The sequence below is a fragment of the Panthera pardus genome, unplaced genomic scaffold (genome assembly GCF_024362965.1).
Source record: "Panthera pardus isolate Hobbes unplaced genomic scaffold, ASM2436296v1 HiC_scaffold_27, whole genome shotgun sequence".
Taxonomy (NCBI): domain Eukaryota; kingdom Metazoa; phylum Chordata; class Mammalia; order Carnivora; family Felidae; genus Panthera; species Panthera pardus.
This window is the reverse complement of record NW_026526843.1, coordinates 107095787-107117965: the sequence shown is the minus strand read 5'-3', so window position 1 is coordinate 107117965 and position 22179 is coordinate 107095787. Positions and strand designations below refer to the sequence as shown.

General features: G+C 38.4%; 1 protein-coding gene and 1 non-coding gene across 13 annotated transcripts in view; both read left to right on the top strand.

The window, feature by feature from the left end:
• MBTPS2 (membrane bound transcription factor peptidase, site 2) overlaps window positions 1-22179 on the top strand; it is a 100667-nt gene that overhangs the window by 54500 nt on the left and 23988 nt on the right. For 8 of the 12 annotated variants that reach the window (XM_053891759.1, XM_019433530.2, XM_053891757.1 and 5 more), the window contains 4 exons: window positions 21-170; window positions 4329-4551; window positions 11786-12020; window positions 18024-18099. In XM_053891759.1, coding sequence (XP_053747734.1) covers window positions 21-57 — 37 coding nt within the window. In that variant the 3' untranslated portion in view covers window positions 58-170; window positions 4329-4551; window positions 11786-12020; window positions 18024-18099. The remainder of the gene's footprint in view (window positions 1-20; window positions 171-4328; window positions 4552-11785; window positions 12021-18023; window positions 18100-22179) is intronic. The other 4 variants (XM_019433531.2, XM_053891755.1, XM_019433532.2 and 1 more) reach the window with 3 other exon arrangements.
• Window positions 6682-6789, top strand: LOC128773959 (U6 spliceosomal RNA). Its single transcript, XR_008418450.1, has one exon. It is a non-coding gene; the product is annotated as a U6 spliceosomal RNA (small nuclear RNA).

The window sequence follows — 22179 nt, the reverse complement described above, 5'->3', positions numbered from 1 at the left end:
TCCTTTCTGTCATTTCATAGGCTATTGGAGCTGTGGAGACCATATTGCAGCCATTAAGCAGTAGAGAAAAGCAAACATGCTGAGAACGGCAACATATGGGAATGGAAAGAGCCTGGGTCAGTGACAGCACTGTTTAGCTCAGGATGACCATCTACCTCTAAACTTGTTAGGTAAGACAATAAAACTTCCTGTTATATCTGCCACTCTTAGTTGGGTATTGTTATTCACAGATGAAAGAAAGCATCTTAACTGATTCAGGAAGATTTTAAATACAGTTCAGAGGAAACTATTTTACACCAAATATTTACTAATTCTCCCTCACATATTGAGAAGGCATGTTAGTGAACATAAGCATATGAGAAAGTCCTTATAACATTGGGTTAAAGGGAGGCTCCCAGGGGCACCTGGGTGGCTCAGTAGGTTGAGCGTCCGGCTTCGGGTCAGGTCATGATCTCGCGGTTTGTGAGTTCGAGCCCCGTGTCGGGCTCTGTGCTGACAGCTCAGAGCCTGGAGCCTATTTCAGATTCTGTGTCTCCCTCTCTCTCTGCTCCTCCCCCGCTCCTGCTCTGTCTCTCTCTCTCTCTCTCTCTCTCTCTCTCTCAAAAATAAATAAACATTAAAAAAAATTAAAAAATAAATAAGTAAATAAATAAATAAATAAAAATAAAGGGAGGCTCCCAGCACAGAACCCTGAGGGTTGATCTGGTGATGTCTCAGGTTTTGTTGTTCAGAATGTCTGAGAAAAGACATACTATAACAGTGAAAATGTATGTTAGGAAAATTTTTTGGTTTAACCAAATTTATTGACACAATTATTGGAAAACCATTCAAAAATAATTAGTTTAGGTTTTTAGAGCAAAGATGACTGCCAATCTTAATTATTCAAGATTTTTCTTAAGGATTTAATTCAAATGTGTCATTTATTCTGATTGTAATGAGAATTTTATTAAAAAATTTTTAATGTTTATTTTGAGAGAGAGATAGAGCATGAATGGGGGAGGTGCAGCGAGAGAGGGACACACAGAATTTGAAGCATGCTCTAGGCTCTGAGTTGTCAACACAGAGCCTGATGCAGAGCTCGAACTCACGACCTGAGCCAAAGTCGGACTCTTAACCGACTGAGCCACCCAGGAGACCTGTAATGAGAATTTTAAATTGTCCTATTTGAAATGCCATTTAAATTTTCAAGATTGAAAATAGAATTCATAAACAAAGCAGCTTTGAAATTGTTTCTGTAATGCCGTAGAAAACTCAGATATCTGACCTTATATTACACTTAGTAAAACAGAAAAGGCCATTTGCTGATAAAATATTGTCATTCACAGATAATTACATTATGGAAACTTTAGATTTATGTAATTTATGTGGAACCCACACATTCTATTTATAGATTTGGAAAACTTTATACTTAGCAATTGTCCATTTTACTTCTCCATTTATTTGTTGTGATAAGACATACAATTTTCCCAAAATGTATTAGATCAAGTTGAACAAATGAAATTAATATGAAAATATCTATTAAAGGTTGTTAGTGTCCAAGCTGTCCATCTTTTCTGTCTGTCATCCATCTGGACATAAAAGAGTTTGTTAAATAGAATTAAATATACCCTATGTACCACACCAGTGGTTCTCAATCAGGAAGATTGTATCCCCTAGGGAACATTTCACAAAGTCTGGAGACACTTTTGATTGTCACAACTGGGGAGGGAGCAGGGTGCCACTGGCATCTGGTGGGTAGAGGCCAAGGATGCTGCTAAACATCCCACAATGAACAGGAAAGCTCCCCAAAAGGAAGAATGATCCTGACCCAAAATGTCAATAGGGTTGGAAAACTCTGGTCTACAACAAACACTTTGATGTTTAAAATATAATACAGGGGTGCCTGGCTGGCTTAGTCAGTAGACCATGTGACTCTTGATCTTGGGGTCCTGAATTCAAGCCGCACATTGGGGGTAGAGTTTACTTTAAAAATAAATAAATAAAAGTAAAAATCAAAATATTAAATAAAATGTAACACAAACTCATTCTTCATAATCCCTGCAGAGGAAAGAATAGGTTATTATTGTTTTAAAGTCATCTCAAGAGATTCTCAGGGGAAGCCTTGATTCTTAGAAACTGTAAAATATAGGTTGAAGCTTGTATGCATTTTTTGTTTCTTTGTGTGTTTTTAAGTTTTTTAATGTTTATTTAATTTTTGAGAGAGAAACGGAGACAGGGAGCAAGCAGGGTGGGGGCAGAAAGAGAGGGAGACACAGAATCCAAAGCGGGCTCCAGGCTCTGAGCTGTCAGCACAGAGCCCAATGTGGGACTCAAACTCATGAACCACGATATCATTACCTGAGCTGAAGTCAGATGCTTAACCAACTGAGCTACCCAGGTGCCCCTGGGGTTTTTTTTAAAGTAATCTCTACACCCAACATGGGGCTCAAACTCACAACCCTAAGATCAAGACCCAGATGCTCCACTGACTGAGCCAGCCAGGCTCTCCTGTATCATTTGTTTTATATGAGAAATTCCTTCTTTTTATGTTGTAATATCTTCTTTCAAGTAGATAGAACTTAGATAGAGCCTTCCTTCCTGGAACTCCATCTTTAAAAAATAATTGTGGGGGCACCTGGGTGGCTCAGTTGGTTAAGCATCCAACTTCCTCTCAGGTCATGATCTTGAGCTTGGGGAATTCGAGCCCCACATAGGGCTCTGTGCTGACACCTCAGAGCCTGGAGCCTGCTTCGAATTCCGAGTCTCCCTCTCTCTTTGCCCCTCCCCCACTTGTACTCTGCCTCTTGCTCTCTCAAAAATAAACATTAAAAAAATTGTTTTAATAATAAAATAAAATAAATAAATAAAAATTGTTGTTGGGGCGCCTGGGTGGCTCAGGCAGTTAAGCATCCAACTCTTGATTAAGGCTCAGGTCATGATCTCCGGGACATGAGATCAAGCCCTGAGCGTCAGGCTCTGCACTGGGCATGGAGCCTGCTTAAGATTCTCTCTCTAAAAAAAAAAAAAAAAAAAAAAATTGTTTATCTCATCTGTCTGGAGGTGAACCTGAACTTTACTAACATTGCAAAGTGTTCTTCCTAAGGCATGAATCTATAGATGTGAGTTTAGTGTAAATTATATAGCAACAGGAAAATGAATTAGAAAACTTTCTTTGTGCTTCTGTATTTCCCTGTCCATAGACTAGAAACCTACCTTTCTTGTACAGACAATGTGAAAACATTTTACTTGGAAAGAAAGTGACCATTCAAATCTAAGATCTGATATGATAGAGAATGTCAAGAACACCTAGTTCATGTTAACATTCTTGGTATTCATAATTTAAACGTCTTTTCTTTTTAATCGAGAGTTGGCATACATTTTGTATGCCTTTGAAAATTTAATCTGGAACACAGAGAAGGAAATTTGTTTTCTTTTTAAAGATCTCTAAGGAAAGTTGTTCCATAATCCATCAGGTTGTTCTAATATCTAACCTGTATGAGATATCACATATTATAATGTAGACTGATATAACTAGTTTGGAAGGCAATTTAGCAATATTTATCAACTAACCTCATAAATGTCCATGGCCTTTGAGGCAGTAATTCCTTTTCTGAGAATTTATCCTGAAGTAATTATCCTAAATGTACACTAGGCTTTCTACATGAGATGTTCCTAAAAGTGTGTTTTACCCCAGTGAAAAACTAGAAACTCCTAACTGTACCACAACCAGAATAGTAGAATGGGTAGATTAAATTGACTAACTTTATGTCAGCTTTATATCCACGTAAAGATATTAAAAATTGGGGTGTTCTGCTGGCTCAGAAAGCATGTGACTCAATCTCCAGTCATGGGTTTGAGCCCCATGTTGGGTGTAGAAATTACTAAAAAAATTAACTTAAAAATTGTTTTACAGAACACATGTGATAACACGGGGCAATATTTTTTCAGTAAAAAATAAAATAGGATATGAAACATTGTTCGCTGCATGATTATAATAGCATAAGAAAAAAATCATTTGAGCCCACACAGGGAAAGAAAGAAAGAAAAAAAGAAAGAAAGAAAGAAAGAAAGAAAGAAAGAAAGAAAGAAAGAAAGAAATCAAGCAAAATCCTGTAAACTCATGTAATCAAAGCTATTTACCCAGAAATTCCACTTCTAAGAGATTATCCTAGGGGAATGATTGGTATAAAGAAATTAATCACTAAGCAAGAAAGTATAAACAACCTTAACGTTTTTTTAGTAAAAAAGTGGAAACAACTCAAATGTCATGTCTATGTGGATACCCCATACGTTCACTATTAAATTTGATTTTCTCCTATTAATCTGTCTCATGTCAATTTGATTCTTAGTACAGCTAGAGGGTCTTGAAGGGCAGAGGAAATTCTTTCTCCCCAATGGTTGGCACATTTCACAGTATACTTTCTACTCGCTGGACACCTCTTGACCTGACATTGCTGCAGTTGAGAGATCCTTGGGACAATTACATTCAGCTGGCAGCAGGTGAAATTTCTTACCAGGTGAAATTCCAGCCTCCTGGAATGTCTGTGTGTGGAGGTAAATGGAGCCAGAGTGGTAAGAGGTCTTTTTATCTCTTTCTTAATTTAGATTAGCAGGAGAAAATCCTTGTGGAACTAGTTTCTTGGACTAGGTTACTCTTTGGTTAAATTTAGTAGAGTACTCTTTGGTTCCTGATCCATTTCCTCCCAGAGATGGTCTTTGTTTTCCTCTGTGTCTTTGGTGTCTTTAATGCGCACATGAAGTAAAGGCTGTTGCTCACGGACATGTTGGAAGCCAAAGCTGCAAAATTGGTGGGCACCGGTCGAGCACTTAAAAGGTGTTAGAGTGCTTGCCGCCTCAAGAAGACTCCCATGTTAGGAAAAGTTGGTCACAGAATGGGTTAGATTGACACTAGGTCACCCCTAAATTTCAAGAAAACTTCCATGCAATAAGATATACTGTAAAACAACACAAAATCCCCACACATCCCTCCTAGGTATTAGGGTGGCTGTGGCTCTTAGAGACCCAAGGCCTAGCCAAGGCTGTTAATGTGCACATAAGAGATTTGTCCTTTCATCTTGTTCTATGTTCTAAGAATGTAGCCGGTGTGAAGGGGTGCAAGAGCACCTGGCTTCAGGGGTCCCAAACAAGATCCAGAGGCAGAGAGATGAGTGCTGGTGGAACAAGAAAGGAATGTACTTCAGTGAGGCCACCACCCAGAAGACAGCAGACTAGCATCTCAGACTGTCTGCAAAGTGCTACAAACGCTTCCAGGTTTATATAAGGAAAATGTGGGGCAAAGGTGGGTGGGTACCTGTAGGTGGGCAGTGAAGGTCAAGTCTATCACTGTCTTGGAGTCAGTCATGGTGGGGTCTTGCTGGTGCGGGGGCAGTCCTTATTGCTAGAGGGGCTAGTTTTGGTTCCCATCAGGGGATGCTTTGCCCACAGGATCTTCTGTCTGAGTTAAGAGATAAGCTAGAAAGAAGAACTTAATCAATTAGAAAATTTGAGGTCAAAATAGAAGTAGTCGAAGTCCTCTTTCAAGAGCTTGACTTTGTGACCAGTGAGAATATTCTCTTTGGTCTCCACCATTCAGAGGGTGCACTTTCCAGAGTTCTGCAGGGGATCAGTCAAATAGACTGGGGATCCAAATATCTCTCCTCCGCCTCACCGACTGTGGGAAGTTTGTCATAAGAGGTTCCAGCCCAGAGGAACCTTTGTTATATCAACCTTAGTTGCTTGTCAGTGTTGGAAAGTTCCATTCCAGTAGCACCTGCCCTGTGTCATAAATGAGGGAGTCTTTGACTAAAGGCATCTCACCATTTTGTGAGGACTAGAGACACCATTTTCCCTACACCTTCCTCACCGCTTGTGCAATGAAGGCCTTTGCTTTGTTAGGCTAATTTTGAGAGTAAACTTTTGAATCATGGGGGCCGTGTAATCTATATCCTCTTTGGATGCCTTGCATCACTGGTTAAACCATTAAGGCTTATTGGTTTGAGTCGCTGTTAATAGATCCTGCTCATCAATGGCTGGAGGATGGATACTTTAAATTGGCTATGTTAAAAAAAAGTCTTTATAGAGAGCTCTCAACTGTCTTATTAGTATAGTGGCAAGCCTTAAGGACTCCCTTGATAAGATGACATAACAGAAATCAGACTTAAAAATAGGGGCACCTGGTAACTCAGTCGGTTAAGCATCTGACTCTTGATTTCGGCTCAGGTCATGATCTCACAAGGAGCCTGCTTGGAATTCTCTCCCTCTCTCTCTGCCCCTCCCCCACTTGCACTGTCTCTGGCTCTCAAAATAAACTTAAAAAAACTTCTTTTTAAATCTCCCTGATATAAAGAAGGAAATTTAGTTAAAAAGATAGGCCAGTCCCTTGATATTCAGGATATAATCTAGTTCTTTAGACAATTAAAAATAACTGTCTTACAAATCTCTACAAAACCAGAAATGCAACTCTAGAAACAAGTCAAAGCACACCTATCTTTACCACTCCCTGAACCTCACCTATTCCTCTCAAAATGTTTGTAGATATTATAAAAGGTCTGGATATTGGAACAAAATTGTCCTGTACTGAAGAGAAAAAAGGAAAATTTGTAAATCACAGTTATCCTGAAATTCTAAGAGAAAAAAAATTTTTTTTAGATTCTCTGTCCCTTGAAATCAAAATAAATCTTATGTCTTTGAAATGTAAACAGAGTGCTCACTTTGGCAGCACACGTACTAAAATTGTAATGATACAGAGAAGAATTAGTATGGCCTTTGAGCAAAGATGACACACAAATTGATGAAGCATTTCAGATTTTTTTTTTAATTAAAAAATAAAAAAATAATAGGGGCACCTGGATGGCTCAGTCCGTTAAGCTTCTGACTTCAGTTCAGGTCATAATTTCACAGTTCTTGAGTTCGAGCCCCACATCAGGCTCTCTGCTGTCAGCACAGAGCCTGCTTCGGACTCTCTGCCCACCCCCCCTTGGCCCCTCCCCCCAAAAATAAACATTTTTAAAGAATTATAAATAAAATAAAATAAAATAAAATAAAATAAAATAAAATGTAAACAGTGCCTACTCAAGAATGGGGAAAAAAAGGGCTATGTGTCAGTGTGGGATCGGGGAGGGAGAGGCCTTTTTAAAAGGCAAACTGCTGATAGAGCTCTTAAGCCCAGACTCTAGTGGCTCTGATAACAGGCAGATATGTTCCAAATCTCAACCTTGGAGAAAACTTGTATACTCTGTGCCTTTGTGATGTAAATGTTCAATTCTCATCCTTTCTAGGATGTAAGTCATTTTTTGAAATGCAACTTCTGGGGAGAAATTTTTCAATAGAAAAAAAAAATGGTGGCATTTGGAAATTGAGCTCCTAATGTTTTCTCCACAAAGATTAGTAAAAACAAGCTATAAGATTTTTTATTGCATCTTGTCTGTGTATGTGTGTCCATATATGTTGTAAATGTGTAATAGTTTTGCTACCTCTCGATAGTCTTGCCAAAATTAACTTGTAAAAAAGCTCTATGTGGTTGGTTTGAAGGTAAGCACTTATAAGATTGGACATTTAAAACTCAGAAAGACAGAAACTAACCCAAATGTTTTTCAGGTTCACATGATCTGGGGAAATATTCAATATTAAAGCTAATTTAAGATTGTTGGTTAAATTAAAATACACGTTTTTAGAGTTACTAGCATTAAATATAGAACTTTTAGTCTGCCTATGTTCACTGAAAGTCAAATAAATTCATTATTTCTATTGCAAAATTTGTCCAAAAAAACACCCACAATCATGGTTGACTTTGTCTAATGCCTCATAAAGTTTTGTGACTAATCTAAACATAATTGTTAGAAACGAGTAAATTAAATAGATGTAAATAAAGTAAAAAGGTAAGTAAACTTTTAAGTAGCTTCAAAATCTTTGATAACATGAAACTTTAAAATTTCGCTGTTAAATAATGAGTTAGGTTAAATTTATTGATTACCTAAATCACTTCGAAGTAAGATAAAATAATAAAACATCAAGTATGAAACATAAGTTTATCTGTTTTTGTCTTATCGCAGAGAAACTAAAGATAAATATGGGTCTGTTAGTAAACTTGGTTTGTGCTTTATTTAAATACGGTACTATGAATAAAGCACATGTATAAAAATTAGGAAATGTATTCATAAGTTTGCTAATACAAAGAATAATCGTATAACTGATGGTTCACAGTTACTACTTTGTTTTCACTAGAAACTAAGGTTTCTAAAAGTTCTGAATTCTAATAAATGTAAATAAGACTACTGGAAATAATCAGGGAAACAACTCTGTTTGCAGGGAAATAAGATGTGTGTTTTTGGTAAGAAGTAGCATAAGACATAGAAATACACTTTTGTTGAGGGAAAGAAAATAATTTCGTCCTAAAATGGGGCCAGTTGTTTAAACTGAGGACAAAATGTGAATGTAAAAACAGTTGTAAAAGATTTACTGAAAAAGAATCTTTTGAAAGGAATTTTATGTGCGGTCAGTACTGGCTAAGATTAACATAAATTTAAGTTAGTAAATGAATTTTAATATCAAATATTAAAATTGTGTTTTCTCTTTGTTAAAAGGACAAAGTTTTCTTGAACTATTATTCATCTGTTTTTTTTTTTTAATGTTTATTTTTGAGAGAGAGAGTGCAAGCAGGGAGGGGCAGAGAGAGAGGGAGACACAGAATCAGAAGCAGGCTCCAGGCCCTGAAACTGTCAGCATGGAGTCTGACTGGGGGCTTGAACTCACAAACCGTGAAATCATGACCCCAGCCGAAGTTGGACACCCAAGCGAATGAGCCACCCAGGCATCCCTATTCATCTGCTCTTAATAAGAAATTATAAACAAAAGTTTTTCTTTATCGTTAAAGGTATCTGCCTAGAAAACCCAAGGATTCTGTGTTTTGTCAAAATAATTTCCTATTTTTATCAGGTCTGTGATTACTTAAAAAAAACTGAGTCTTAATATTAAAAAAGCTAAATTTTGCTCACTACTATGTAACCTTCCGTATTTGCCTTTAATACCTTTTATTGTCACTTTGGTTAAATGGATAAATATTGTTTCATAATATTTTATGATTTTATTTAATCACATTTTCAAACCTTTTAATAGTTTTTTGACATACTTCCCAAAATCACAGTCTAAAATTAAGTCTTTTGACCCCAATCTCACCAAGATGTTCCAGAGAGTTCCTGGAACATTTCAAAGATTGTATGAGACATTAAACAAATTAGGCTTATTTAGTATGTTAAATTACATCAGAAGCCTTGTCAAATAAGTGATACTAAACCCTCTTAAGATTATATTTGTGTAGATGTTATTGTGTATAAATGTTATTAGGATAATTCTAAAAACTGTATGAAACTCCTAGAAATCTGAAGTCCTGGTATGTTATCAAACTTGAAATGTTGTGTATCACAGACATAACCAAATTTTCTTCCTTTTTTTTTTTAATGTTTATTTATTTTTGAGAGAGTGAGAGAGAGCAAGCAGGGCAGGGGCAGAGAGAGAGAGGGAGGGAGAGAATCCCAAGCAGGCTCTGCGCTGTCGGCACAAAGCCTGACTCAGGGCTCATTCTCACAATCCATGAGATTATGACCTGCACCGAGATCAAGAGTCAGATGTTTAACCAACTGAGCCACCCAGGTGACCCCATAACCAAATTTTCTTGTCAATTACGTTGTAATGAACTGTAATTACATCTCTGACCATGGCCACTTTTAAGTCTGGTCATTTACAGTTACTGTTTTACTCTGATGATGTTGCAAATGTGTTTCATATTCAAAGTTATTCATAGAAAACCTCAAAGTATAGGTTTCTGATAATCTTACGATCCTAAACTGATCCTAAACTGAACTAAGAATTTCTAAAACTAGAGGGAAAACTGGATTTAAGCAGAATGAAAATTAAGAACATGAGACTCAATGAAGTGAGGAAGTAATTGTAATTTTTATGACTTTCTGTTTATTTTTTAAATTTTTAAGAAATGTTTTATTTCTGAGACAGAGAGAGAGAGAGCACGCCAACGTGCACACACACCCGGAGAAGGAGCAGAGAGAGGGAGACAGAGTTTCCAAAGCAGGCTCCACACTGACAGCAGAGAGTTCAATGTGAGCCTGGAACTCATGAACTGTGAGACCATGACCTGAGCCAAAGTCGATGCTTAACCAACTGAGGCACGCAGGGGCCCCATGACTTCTGTTTAAAATGTTGCTGACTCTTTAAAAAAATGCTTTGTTTTTCCAATTAAAAAAAATTTTTTTTTTCTCATAGGGTGAGAAACTGACTGGTTGGCTCTTGATCTCACCTCAGGTCATGATCTCACATGGTTCTGGTTCTGCACTCACAGCACAGAGCCTGCTTGGGATTGTCTCTCTCCCTCTCCCTCTGCCCCTCCCCCATTTTTGTGAACACTCTCTCTCAAAATTAATAAACTTAAAAATATTTTTTCTCTTAAGCTTACTGATTTACAGCAATTTGATAAAATATACCTTTGTGAACAAATTGAAACATTTATCTTTTGTTCCTACCTAATGTCTCCAGAATTCAGAAACTGTCAGATGAATGTTCTTATATATTTTTTTTAAGATTAAAAAAAAAAATTTAAAGATTTTATTTTTAAGTGATCTCTATACCCAACATAGGGCTCAAATTCACAACCCTGAGATCAAGAGTCTCATGCTCCACTGACTGAGCCAGCCAGTCGCCCCGAATGTTCTTATATTTTACTTTTTTACAAGTTATTTATTTATTTTGAGAGAGTAAGCTTGTGTGCAGAGGAAGGGCAGAGAGAGAGGCAGAGAGAATCCCAAGCAGGCCCCACACAGTCAGCACAGAGCCCGACATGGGTCTCAATCCCATGAACCATGAGATCATGACCTGAGCCGAAATCAAGAGTCAAAGGCTTAACGGACTGAGCCACCAAGGTGCCCTTCAACTGATCTTCTCACTGCACTTATATAAATGATCAGGCCAAGGTGTTTTGAAACTAGACTTATTTAGCAAATAGATTAGTATTAATTAGGCTATCTTTGGTAGAATGAGGGTGATTATAGAGAGAAAATATGTTTCAATAAGACACCAAGTAAATATTAGATTCTAATACTGTTTCTTATAAACTAGACCAGATCCTGATTTCTTCTAGTTTTTTCCAATGCCTGGCTACCGTCCTCCAAAGTAACATTTCTGAGTCTTTTCCCATCTTTCTGAGTTGGATACATTTGAGAACTAAGACTATCCTTTCTCCTGAAGCCCTGCGAACTAAATAGGAATGACTTAATGTAAACTTCAGAGAAATCTCCACAGTAGCTCCCATACAGACAACCTTTATGCCTGTTGCTCTGTGGGCCTTTCACAAAGATCACCACAGGCCACCTGGCTGGCTCAGTCAGTGAAACAAAGGAGTTTTGATGTCAGGGTGGTGAGTTCAAGTCCCACATTCAGTATAGAGCTTACCTAAAAAAAAAGAAAGGAAGGCAGAAAGAAAGAAAGAAAGAAATTAGGTTTCCATAAGTATGTAATTCTAACAGAAAGAATGTCAAATAAACTTCTCTTTAAAAAAAAAAAGAAAAATGAAAAAAGATCACTACAAACACTTGAACTATAAACCGAGAAAATCTATCAGACTGCCACCACCTGCTGTCACTCTATCCACAGATGATTCAGGCTTGACATCTAGAAATCTCAACTGGATACCCTCAGAACTCACAAACTGGTTTATAATTTGATCCAATCATTAACCATTTTTTTTCTTTTGTTTCCATAGAAATGCCTCTTATTTAAAACCTGATTGCTTAAACCATAGGCCCAAATTTGAGAACACAGCTGCATCACTGTCTCCTGAAATGGGTCTAACTGAACTGACTTATTGCAAGGACTGGTCCACCAAGACAGAATGATCTACCTGCTCAACTTTTATACGTGAAGCTTAAGGGAAGTGTCAGAGGAGGGAACTACAGGGGCCAAGGGCAGTACGCTCCAAGATGGCCCACTCTGGCATGAACATTATTTCGAGTCAAAAGCAATCAAAACCCAGCAGGGTAAGGAAAAACTCTTTATCCCCTCTCAACTGCCTGCTGGTACCAGAAAGACAGCTATTTACAGAGATTCCTCTCTACCTAAGAAACTTATCCACATAATAAGACAACTTTGTTTTTTTTGCAAAACAAAACTCCTCTCACCTTTCTGTTAATAAGTTTTTCTCCCCCTTTGTATCCTCAGACCCCTACCCTGCTCCTGAGCTCATATAGCCTCATGTTGCTTGACTATCTTTGGAATTTCCATGTCTGTGGATTCCCCCATACCTATGGAGTTAAATTTGATTTATTCCTGTTAATCTGTCTCATGTCAGGGCACCTGGCTGGCTCAGTCAGTGTAGCATGTGACTCTTGATCTTGGGGTCATGAGTTCAAGCCCGACACTGGGTGTGGACCTTATGTAAAAAAAAAAAAAATTCAATCTGTCTCGTGTCAATTTGATTCTTAGTCCAGCTAGAAGGATCTTGAAGGGCAGAAGAAATTTTTCCTCCCTGACACAACCTTTCAAATTTGCTCATAATATCCTTAGCTTGGCTAAAAATGTAGCTTTCTTATGTAAGTCTGCTCTGATCTAACTTAACAAGCTTCCATATTCTAGGTGGAAGCTGGGAGGAGGGACAAGATCAAGTTCAATTTATTTTTTATTATTTTTTAATGTTTTTTTTATTTTTGAGAGAGAGAGGGAGCATGAGCATAGGAGGGGTAGAGAGGAGGCACAGAATCTGAAGCAGGCTCCAGGCTCTAAGCTGTCAGCACAGAGCCCAACGCGGGGCTCTAACTCACACAAATGGCTCATGACCTGAGCCAAAGTCAGATGCTTAACTGACTGAGCCACCCAGGCACCCCCCAAGTCCAATTTATTAACCTCAATTCAATCCTATAATTTAAAATGTTTTTGTAGGTGAACAGTCTCTACTTGGATAACTCTGTTAAGAACTCAACCTCTAAGATTTCTACCCCTCCCTAAGCTCCTCTCCAAGAAGACATCCAGGTGTGAGAGGGAGTGTGGCTTTCATGACCTCAAAATGGCAAAGGGCAGATGTTAATCCTCCCAAAGAAAAGCACAATCCAGACCTCACCCCTTCTGTCTTCTGCTTTCCCAGCAACCTAGCTAACCTACTTTCTGCCCTAGTACTTTAACCTGGGAGATCGGGACAGTTGTGTCTTGTGACTTCCCTCCCAGACTCTACTCCCCTTTTCCGCTATAACTGACCCAGAATTGCTTTTCCCTTCATTCTTTACAGCCTGGAGTGTCTCCCTTCCATTCTACACTCAGGCCCTATGTATTAAAAAGGAAGCTTTGTCATTTGGAAATCCCTTTCTCCAAAAAGCTTGGGTTTTATGTACATTGTCTTACTAAAAAAAAGTGAAGAAAATCAGCTTTGAAATTCAAAGCGGATGAATGGCCTCTCTGTTATGAGCAGCACCTGTCTGTCCTTTCTTTCTTGGGACAGTAAGCTTGATGACTCTATCAGAAGGCTAACAAGAAATAGGATTTAAAGGGGGGAATCAAAATGCATTGACATAATTCCTATAAAATATGTTCCCCAGAGAGGTGAAATTGCATGAACTAAAGAAAGGAGATTCATTTTCTTGAAAGGCTGGTGAGATTCATCTCCTTTTCTTCATAGAGACAAAGTTTAACTTTGAAAAACATGACAGTAATGAAAATATAGGATGATTACGTGTCACAGGTTTTATGCATTAATGAAGAAAGAAGGAGGATGATAAATCTGGGACAAAGGAGAATTTGAAAGACAGAGATTTATATGTTCAAAAAGGGAAAGCATGCTAAAATAAGTTTGCTAAATTAGAAGCAAAATAGGACCATAAAACCAGAAATTCTGCACAGAAATCTTTTGCATCTCTCCTGGACAAAAATCTACAAGTTAACATGTCTGAGCTTTAATCAAGCAACAGTGCATTCCTCTGAAGAACTAAATAATCCTTGGGTGGGCCTATTAGATAAAGACCTTGAAATAAAGCTTTAGTCCAACATTCAAAGGACAAGCAGTCATCCTTTTGCTTTTGTTCCAAGTGTTGGGTAATTTTTCTTCACATTATCAAGTGTTGCATACACTCCACCCACCTTAACAGATACAAACTCAGTATGGTGGAAGCTGATGAAATAAAGAGCCACGAATGGATTTATAAAGAGTCTACAGAAATAAAACATGTGGCTTAAAGCAAGGCCAGTTTTTGGCCTTAGAGACACAAATGAATAGGTATCTTTAAAAACCTAAAATGGTGATGTTGCCCCCAACCTACAGATTTTAGAGATATCTTATTACTCACAAATTACCCTTTCCTTAGCATCATAATCTAGATATATCTAACTGGGTATAAATGATTCCATTACCAAAGCAGATTAATCAGGTTAAATGAAACCATAAGGGCATGTGATGATTTTTAAACGATAGGTTACATAAGTTACCACAGCCCACTTAACATATGCTATCCTATTAGTTTACCACAGTGACAAACATGATTTCATCAGTAATGCATATTCAGAGTTGGCTTACCTTTAAGGATTTTAGCACAGTTCACATATAAACCACTCTCCAACTGAAAGTAGTTTCCAAAACAGATCTGGTTTTTAAAAAGTTCATAACCGCTCATTTTTAATCCCATCCTCCCCATTCAGATGGTTATTGAAGTATCCTCTTGATTACAGACCAATGAAAGAAAATGAAGATTATAAAAGAACAAAGTCTATCTTGACTAGCAGTTTCCCCATGGAATTTTATTTTCTGAGTAGAGCACTAGATCATCTGATTAAAAAGCTCAAATTTTCTGAAACTTTCTATTGATGTCTATGGTGTGTAACATGAGCACGTTTCCATATTAAGGTTATTCAGCTGTGGAAAACACAAGAACTCATTCAAAGCTTTTCCTTTAAAGGTTGAAGAAACCTAAGACCACATGTTGGTGCAGCAATGAGAAATCTTTAAATGTCTGTCAGCAACTGGTCGGCATTGGGTTTTGTTTGGTTGGTTTGGTTTTTTTTTTTTCTTTTTTTTTTCCTTTTTGTCCTGCAGGAAAGCAAAGACAAACATTTCAAAAAGCATTGTAACTCAAAAGAATGACCAAAGCTAAGAAATTTAAGTAAGCGTGTCACAAACACAGGAACATGGATTTTGTTGGCTAATCCAAATAGATAATTAATCATGTTCCTGACAGTGTGGAATGCAGATTTGCCTGCTATTTGCAGAAACATTAACAAGCAGGCCAAGGGCTTTCTTGATTACTGGAAACTGGAGTGGCTTGAGGAGCTGTAAGTCAGTGATTTCAAGATCTACAGATTTTTTGGACCAGTAAAATTTCAAAATAATGTTGAAGACCAACATGGTGTTAACTTCTTATTTAGCCAAATAATATTGGGGGAGATATCTTAATATTTATAATTGATATCCAATTATAAAATAGCCTTAAAAAAACAGGTTGGGTTTTTTGGGTTTCTTTTTTGAGGCTAGTTCGTAAATGGATTCACCAGTAGATTTGGGGGTCAAGATATCTTTAAGGTAACCTTAATTTCTTTCCCAAACCTTGCCTTAGTGACTAACAAGCACATTCAAGTACCTGCCATCCATGACTGATCAAAATGAATGCTACTCCTGAGACAAGTGAATGTGACAGGATTAGACTTTGACTCTAGATAGGGTCTTGGTTCTTGAGAATTCCTTCTTAGGATCATCCTGTCTTGAGGATTTTTTCAAATGGTGAGGAGATGGGAGATGTAAGCATTAACCAAATTCTGACTGAGTCATGTATTTGGCTTTCTTCTGATCTACATGACCTTAAAACAAAAATCAAGTCAAATTCCTTGAATGCCTATTATTAAGAGTGTTGTGCTGAGCTTTGGGGCAAGATTTCTCAAACTTAAGTCTTAATAAATAGAGCCTGAGAACTTTCCAAAAGGGCAGACTTCTGGGTTTTGGTGCCATAGGTTCTGAATGAAGTTGAGATGGCAGCCCTGTAATCCCAATTTTTAAGAAGCATAATGTGATTTTGATGCACCTGGTCCATGGACCCCCATCTTGAGAAATGTTCTAGGAACTCTGAAGAAGTAATACTTCCAATTTCAGTAGTGGCACACTAGCTAATTCTGATCACCCTTCCTGCTGAACATAATTTACTAAAAATCTTCTTAGAAGCATCAAAAAGCTAACAAAATGGGAATGCAAGCTGGTGCAGCCACTCTGGAAAACAGTATGGAGGTTCCTCAAAAAACTAAAAATAGAACTACCCTACGACCCAGCAATGGCACTACTGGGTATTTATCCAAGGGATACAGGTGTGCTGTTTCGAAGGGACACATGCACCCCCATGTTTAGAGCAGCACTATCCACAATAGCCAAAGTATGGAAAGAGCCCAAATGTCCATCGATGGATGAATGGATAAAGAAGATGTGGTATATATATATAATGGAGTATTACTCAGCAATCAAAAAGAATGAAGTCTTGCCATTTGCAACTACGTGGATGGAACTGGAGGATATTATGCTAAGTGAAATTAGTCAGAGAAAGACAAATATCATATGACTTTACCCATATGAGGAATTTAAGAGACAGATGAACACAAGGGAAGGGAAGCAAAAATAATATAAAAACAGGGAGGGGGACAAAAACATAAGAGACTCTTAAATATGGAGAACAAACAGGGTTACTGGAGGGGTTGTGGGGGGGGGGGATGGGCTAAATGGGTAAGGGGCACTAAGGAATCTACTCCTGAAATCATTGTTGCACTATATGCTAACTAATTTGGATGTAAACTTTTAAAAATAAAAAATAAAATAAAAAAGCTAACAAAACATTCACAAATTACTAGGATGAGATCTGGAAGAAAATGGAAATGCAGAGGGGTGAGCCTGGCCATTTTCAAACATGTTTACCTTAGGGTCATTAGCTGATCCTGAAGAGACATTTGAGAGGGTGAGCTGTCTGTTAGGCAAACTTATGGGATTAGGGAGACAAAAGTCAGATCAGGACCTGACAAACGTGGACACCTGATAAACCACACCCTGTTCCACATGCACACAGTCCCCTACGAGTAAGGGTGAACTGGAAGTGGCTTGCTAAGAAAATCTCAAATCTTGAACTTGAACTAAAGTGATCCTGGAAAAAGCAAATGGCCATTCTCTCTAGAAGAAACATCAAACTGGGCATCAGTTTTTCTACAAATAATTTTTCTAGCACATAGTCAAAGATAACTAAGTCTTAATAAGAGATAAAAAACCATGAGCAAGAACCACTAGAAAAAATTAACAGCAAAACATGGGTAAGTTTAAATGAACATTGACTATGAAACTGTTATTATGATGTCCTGTGGAAATAGATATTTAAAATGCATGACAATAATAGCATAAAAGTTTAGGAGGGGGTTAAATATTCTAAATTTCTCACATTTAGAGGGGAGGAAAGATATCACTTAGCATTAGATATTTATAAGTGAAGGGTACATGCTATAACTAGGATAACCACCAAAAAAATAGAAGAAAAGTCGAGGATATCTAAACTAAAAGAGACTTTAAAATTGAATGATGAAAATTACCAATCCATGGGCACCTGGGTGGCTCAGTCAGTTAAGCGTCTGACTTTGGCTTAGGTCATGATCTCATGACCTGTGAGTTCGAGTCCCCCGTCAGGGTCTGTGCTGACAACTCAGAGCCTGGAGCCCGCTTTGGATTCTGTGTCTCCCTTTCTCTTTGCTCCTCCCCTGTTCATGCTCTCTCTCTCTCTCAAAAATAAATAAACATTAAAAAAAATTAAGAATAAAATTATCAGTCCAAAAGAAGTCAAGGAAGAAAAGAAAATGGAACACAAGACAGGAAAAGTGTCTAGGTGCCCCTGGATTGCACTTTGGGTTGTCTCCTGAGGGGAGAGATTAATGTATTCTATGTGTGTAAATAAAGGTATGCATGGGTATTTATTTAGATGGCCAGGGCTTTAGAAATGTCAAAGTTTGCTAATTGTTCCCTGTGTCCATTATCCCTTTCTACATTTTAGTTACAGAGCCCCTGTGAGCGTGAGCTCATCACATGGCTGCCCACCAAGATACTACATTTCTCAGTCTCCCTTGAAGGTAGGTGTGTGGTCGTGTGACTGAGTTTAGATGAATGGGATGTGAGTGAGCTCAAGTAATGTGTATTTATCTTTTTTTTAAATTTTTTAATGTTTATTTATTTTTGAGAGAAAGGGAAACAGAGCGTGAGTGGTGGAGTACCATAGAGAGAGGGAGACACAGAATCCCAAGCAGGCTCCAGGCTCTGAGCTGTCAGCACAGATCCTGATGTGGGGCTCAAACCCACGAACTGTGAGATCATGACCTGAGCCGAAGTCGAGCGCTTAACCAACTGAGCCACCCAGGAACCCCAATGTGTATTTATCTTTATTAAAGATGAAGCTTTGGGGTGCCTGGGTGACTCAGTCGGTTAAGCTTCCAACTCTTGATACCAGCTCAGGTCATGACCTTGTGGTCAAAATCTGCGGTCATTAGATTCAGCCCCCAGTCGGGCTCTGAGCTAAGCGCCGAGCTTGCTTGGGATTCTGTGTCTCTCTTCTGCCCTTCCCAGCATGCGTGCACTCTCTAACTCTCTCAAAATAAATAAATAAATCAACATTTTTTTTAAAAGATGAAGTTTTCTTGGGGTGCCTGGCTGGTTCAGCCATTAGAGCATGCGACTCTCAGGGTTGTGAGTTCGAGCCCCATGTTAGGGGTAGAGATTACTTAAAAAATAAATAAACAAAAAAGATGACGCTTCTTGCCCTGATTTTTCCCACACCAATTGGGAAATGGCAATGATTGGAACAATCCCTTGGGTCCTAAGAGGCATGCCAAGAATGTCAGACCTCACTATCAGTCTATGTTCCTATATATCTTTATGGAACAGAGCTGCCCTACAGGCCCTGAACTGTTATATAAGAAAGAAAGAAACTCCTGTAATCTATAGCTATTGTACTTTGGAGTTCCTTTGCTACAGCAATCTTGCCTGTGTCCTAACACAGAGATGTGTTATGGAGTAACAAAGGTTAGTGGGAGAGGTGAGGGTGAGGAGGAAGCTGTTGTTGTGAGCCTTAATAGCAAGCTTAGGAGTCAGGCTTCAAGGGGATTGGTGAGGTGCAGCACTGCAGAGGGACCACCAGGTGGTGGTACTATTGGTGGTGGTGGGGAAGCTGATTAAATGGCTTCAGCCACCTCTTGTGATTTTTATAATTCTGTATCTCCAGAGATATCTTTCTCCAGAATTCCATGCCCTTATTTCCAAGGGCTGGCCAGACTTTCTCTCTGGAGGTCAAATAGGCTCCTCAAATTCAACATCACAAATCTTAGCTTTCCTCCCCAGAGAGCCTTTTCTTCTTCTTTGTGTTCCCTATTCTGGTTAATAATTGCTCCCTTCAATACCACTCTGCACTCAGTTGTCCTCACTAGAAACTAGGGTCACCCTTGATTCCTCCTTCATCATCACACACAGTTTCTTATAGAGATAATCTACTTCCATTCTTTTTATTCATTTTGCTATTCTCATTGCATGAGATGTTTTGATTTGGGTCTCCATTATCTCTCACTTCAAATGTTGCAGTATCCTCCTTCCTAACTGATCTTTAATTCAGTTTTGTGTGTGTGTGTGTGTGTGTGTGTTTGTTTGTTTTTTAATTTGAGAGAGAGAGAGTGAGAGCATAAGCAGGGGAGAGGGCAGAGGGGGAGAGAGAGAGAGAGAGAAAGAGAGAGAGAGAGAGAGAGAGAGAGAGAGAGAGAGAGAGAGTCTTAAACAGGCTCCAGGCTCAGCTGGAGCCCAATGCAGGGCTCCATCTCGTGACCCCAGGATCATGACCTAAGCCGAAATCAAGAATCGGATGCTTAACCGATTGAGCCACACAGGTGCCCCTCTAACTGGTCTTTCTCATGTTTCACATTGCTCTTAGGCCTATTTATCCAAAACAAGCTTGACCATGTCACTTCAACCTGTTTGTACACTTTCTCCCTTTTCTTATAAGCCAAGGAGCCCAGACTCAGTACAGATCTGGTCCCCTTTCAAACTCCTATCAAGCCCCTTAATATGCTGGGTCTGAGCACACTGGGCCTTGTCAGTGTCCTCTCTACCTGGAGTGTTCTTGTCCTGTCCTTACTTAATGGACTCATACTCAGCCTTCAAAACCTAGCTTAAGTATGACTCATTGGAAAATTTTTCCAGGATCCTCTGGCTTAGTTACTTAGTTATTCCCATCTCAATAACTGAAGTTAATGAATTAATTAAAGATAGAATACTAAGAACTCTCTCAAAATAAGTAAATAAACTGTAAAAAAAATTGGGGGGCACCTGGGTGGCTCAGTCAGTTAAGTGTCTGACTCTTGATTTGGGCTCAGATCATGATCTCACAGTTCATGAGTTTGAGCCCCACATTGGGCTCCTCACTGACAGTGCAAAGCCTGCTTGCAATTCTCTTTCTCTCTTTCTGTCTCTGCAACCCCCCCACCATATGCTCACTCTCTGTCTCTCTCTAAATAAATAAACAAACAAACAAACAAACAAGTAGACTTTAGAATACTAAGAACTGAATCCCAAAGAACACACCTAGCAAAAAAATACACAATTTCAGAAGTATAGAATTTTACAACAGGAAAAGGAACTTATAGATTTTACAGATTATTTTGATGTGTTTAGCATTTATTTATTTATTTATTTATTTATTTATTTATTTAAGAGAAGCACAGGGGAGAGGGGCAGAGGTTGAAAAAGAGAGAGAGAGAGAGAGAGAGAGAGAGAGAGAGAGACAATCTCAAGCAGGCTCCATGCTCAGTTCAGAACCTGATGTGAAGCTCAATCCCAGGACCCCAGGATCAACACATGAGCCAAAATCAAGAGTTGAACACTCAACTGACTGAGCTACCCAGGTGCCCTCTTTATTTATTTATTTTACAAATATAAATACCTTTAATGAAAGCCAAGGGCAGTCCACAGAGCCCCGACAGCAGCTACCAGAGCAGAGTAGGAGGCAGGGATGCAGATTATCTTAATGTGTTTATAGACGAAGTTTAGAGAAGTTACATGACTTTCCCAGGATCAGGCAGCAGAACTAGAAGACATAGGTTTCTGGTTCCGTTTCTGATGCTGTTTTCCTACACTTTGCTGTGAAATTGTTAGAGAATAATTGAATAGAAAGGTTTGCGTGGAAGGTTGAGTTTAAAGTCTTGGGCATTTTGTCTTGTGGACTAGGTTGCATTTGGTATGAGATATGGAATGATGAAAATGTCAGTGTAACCTTGTCACAGAGATATTTATCTAAGTTATGGGCCATTTTCCCAGAGGGACAGATAGAGATCATGTGTACATACCAATGTGAACATTGAAAACCAGAGTATCCAGTTCAGAGGCTCTAACTACTTTTTTGACCCAGGGGCCCTTTTGATCTGGCTTCTAGAATAATGCTTTTTTAAAAAAATAAAAAAAGATTTTATTTCTAAGTAATCTCTACACCCATTGTGGGACTCGAACTTATAACCCGAGATCAAGAGTCACATGCTCCACTGACCAAGCCAGCCAGGAACCCCATAATAATGTTTTTGAATGCATAAAACATCAGACATAGGAATATTGCTATATGTACTTCTTCATTTAATCTACTGAATACAAGATCTAACAGCAGTCCAATAACTACCATGATTTTGAAGTAGCAATGAGCATAAACAATATTTTGATATCTGCAGCAGTCATGTGATATAAATGTATTTGTGATTTCTATTGGTGACAAGTCACAGGACCTGCTAACAGGACTGTGGTTTGATACTTAACATTTGTAGTTGAAGGAGACACTTTTGTTAGAAATCACTGAAAATGAAGAGGAAATGTTTTTCTCTCAGATTCACTGATCTGCTAAACCCCAGGTTGAGAACCCCGGGTTAGTCCAATCTCTTCACTTTAAAGGTAAAGAATCTTTTATCTGCAATATGTAAAATGAGTTCAAATAAAATTAATTCAAAGAAAACCGTTGATGGAGTCTATGCAGTTGGCCTCTCTCAAATCAGCATACTTCCCTTAAGGAACTTGGAGTTAAAAAAAAAAATACTTGGAAAAGTTGCCCTTAAACCATTTCAGCTTTTTTGAAGTATAATTGAAGTATAATTAACATATAATGTTACATTAGTCTCATGCATACAGCATAT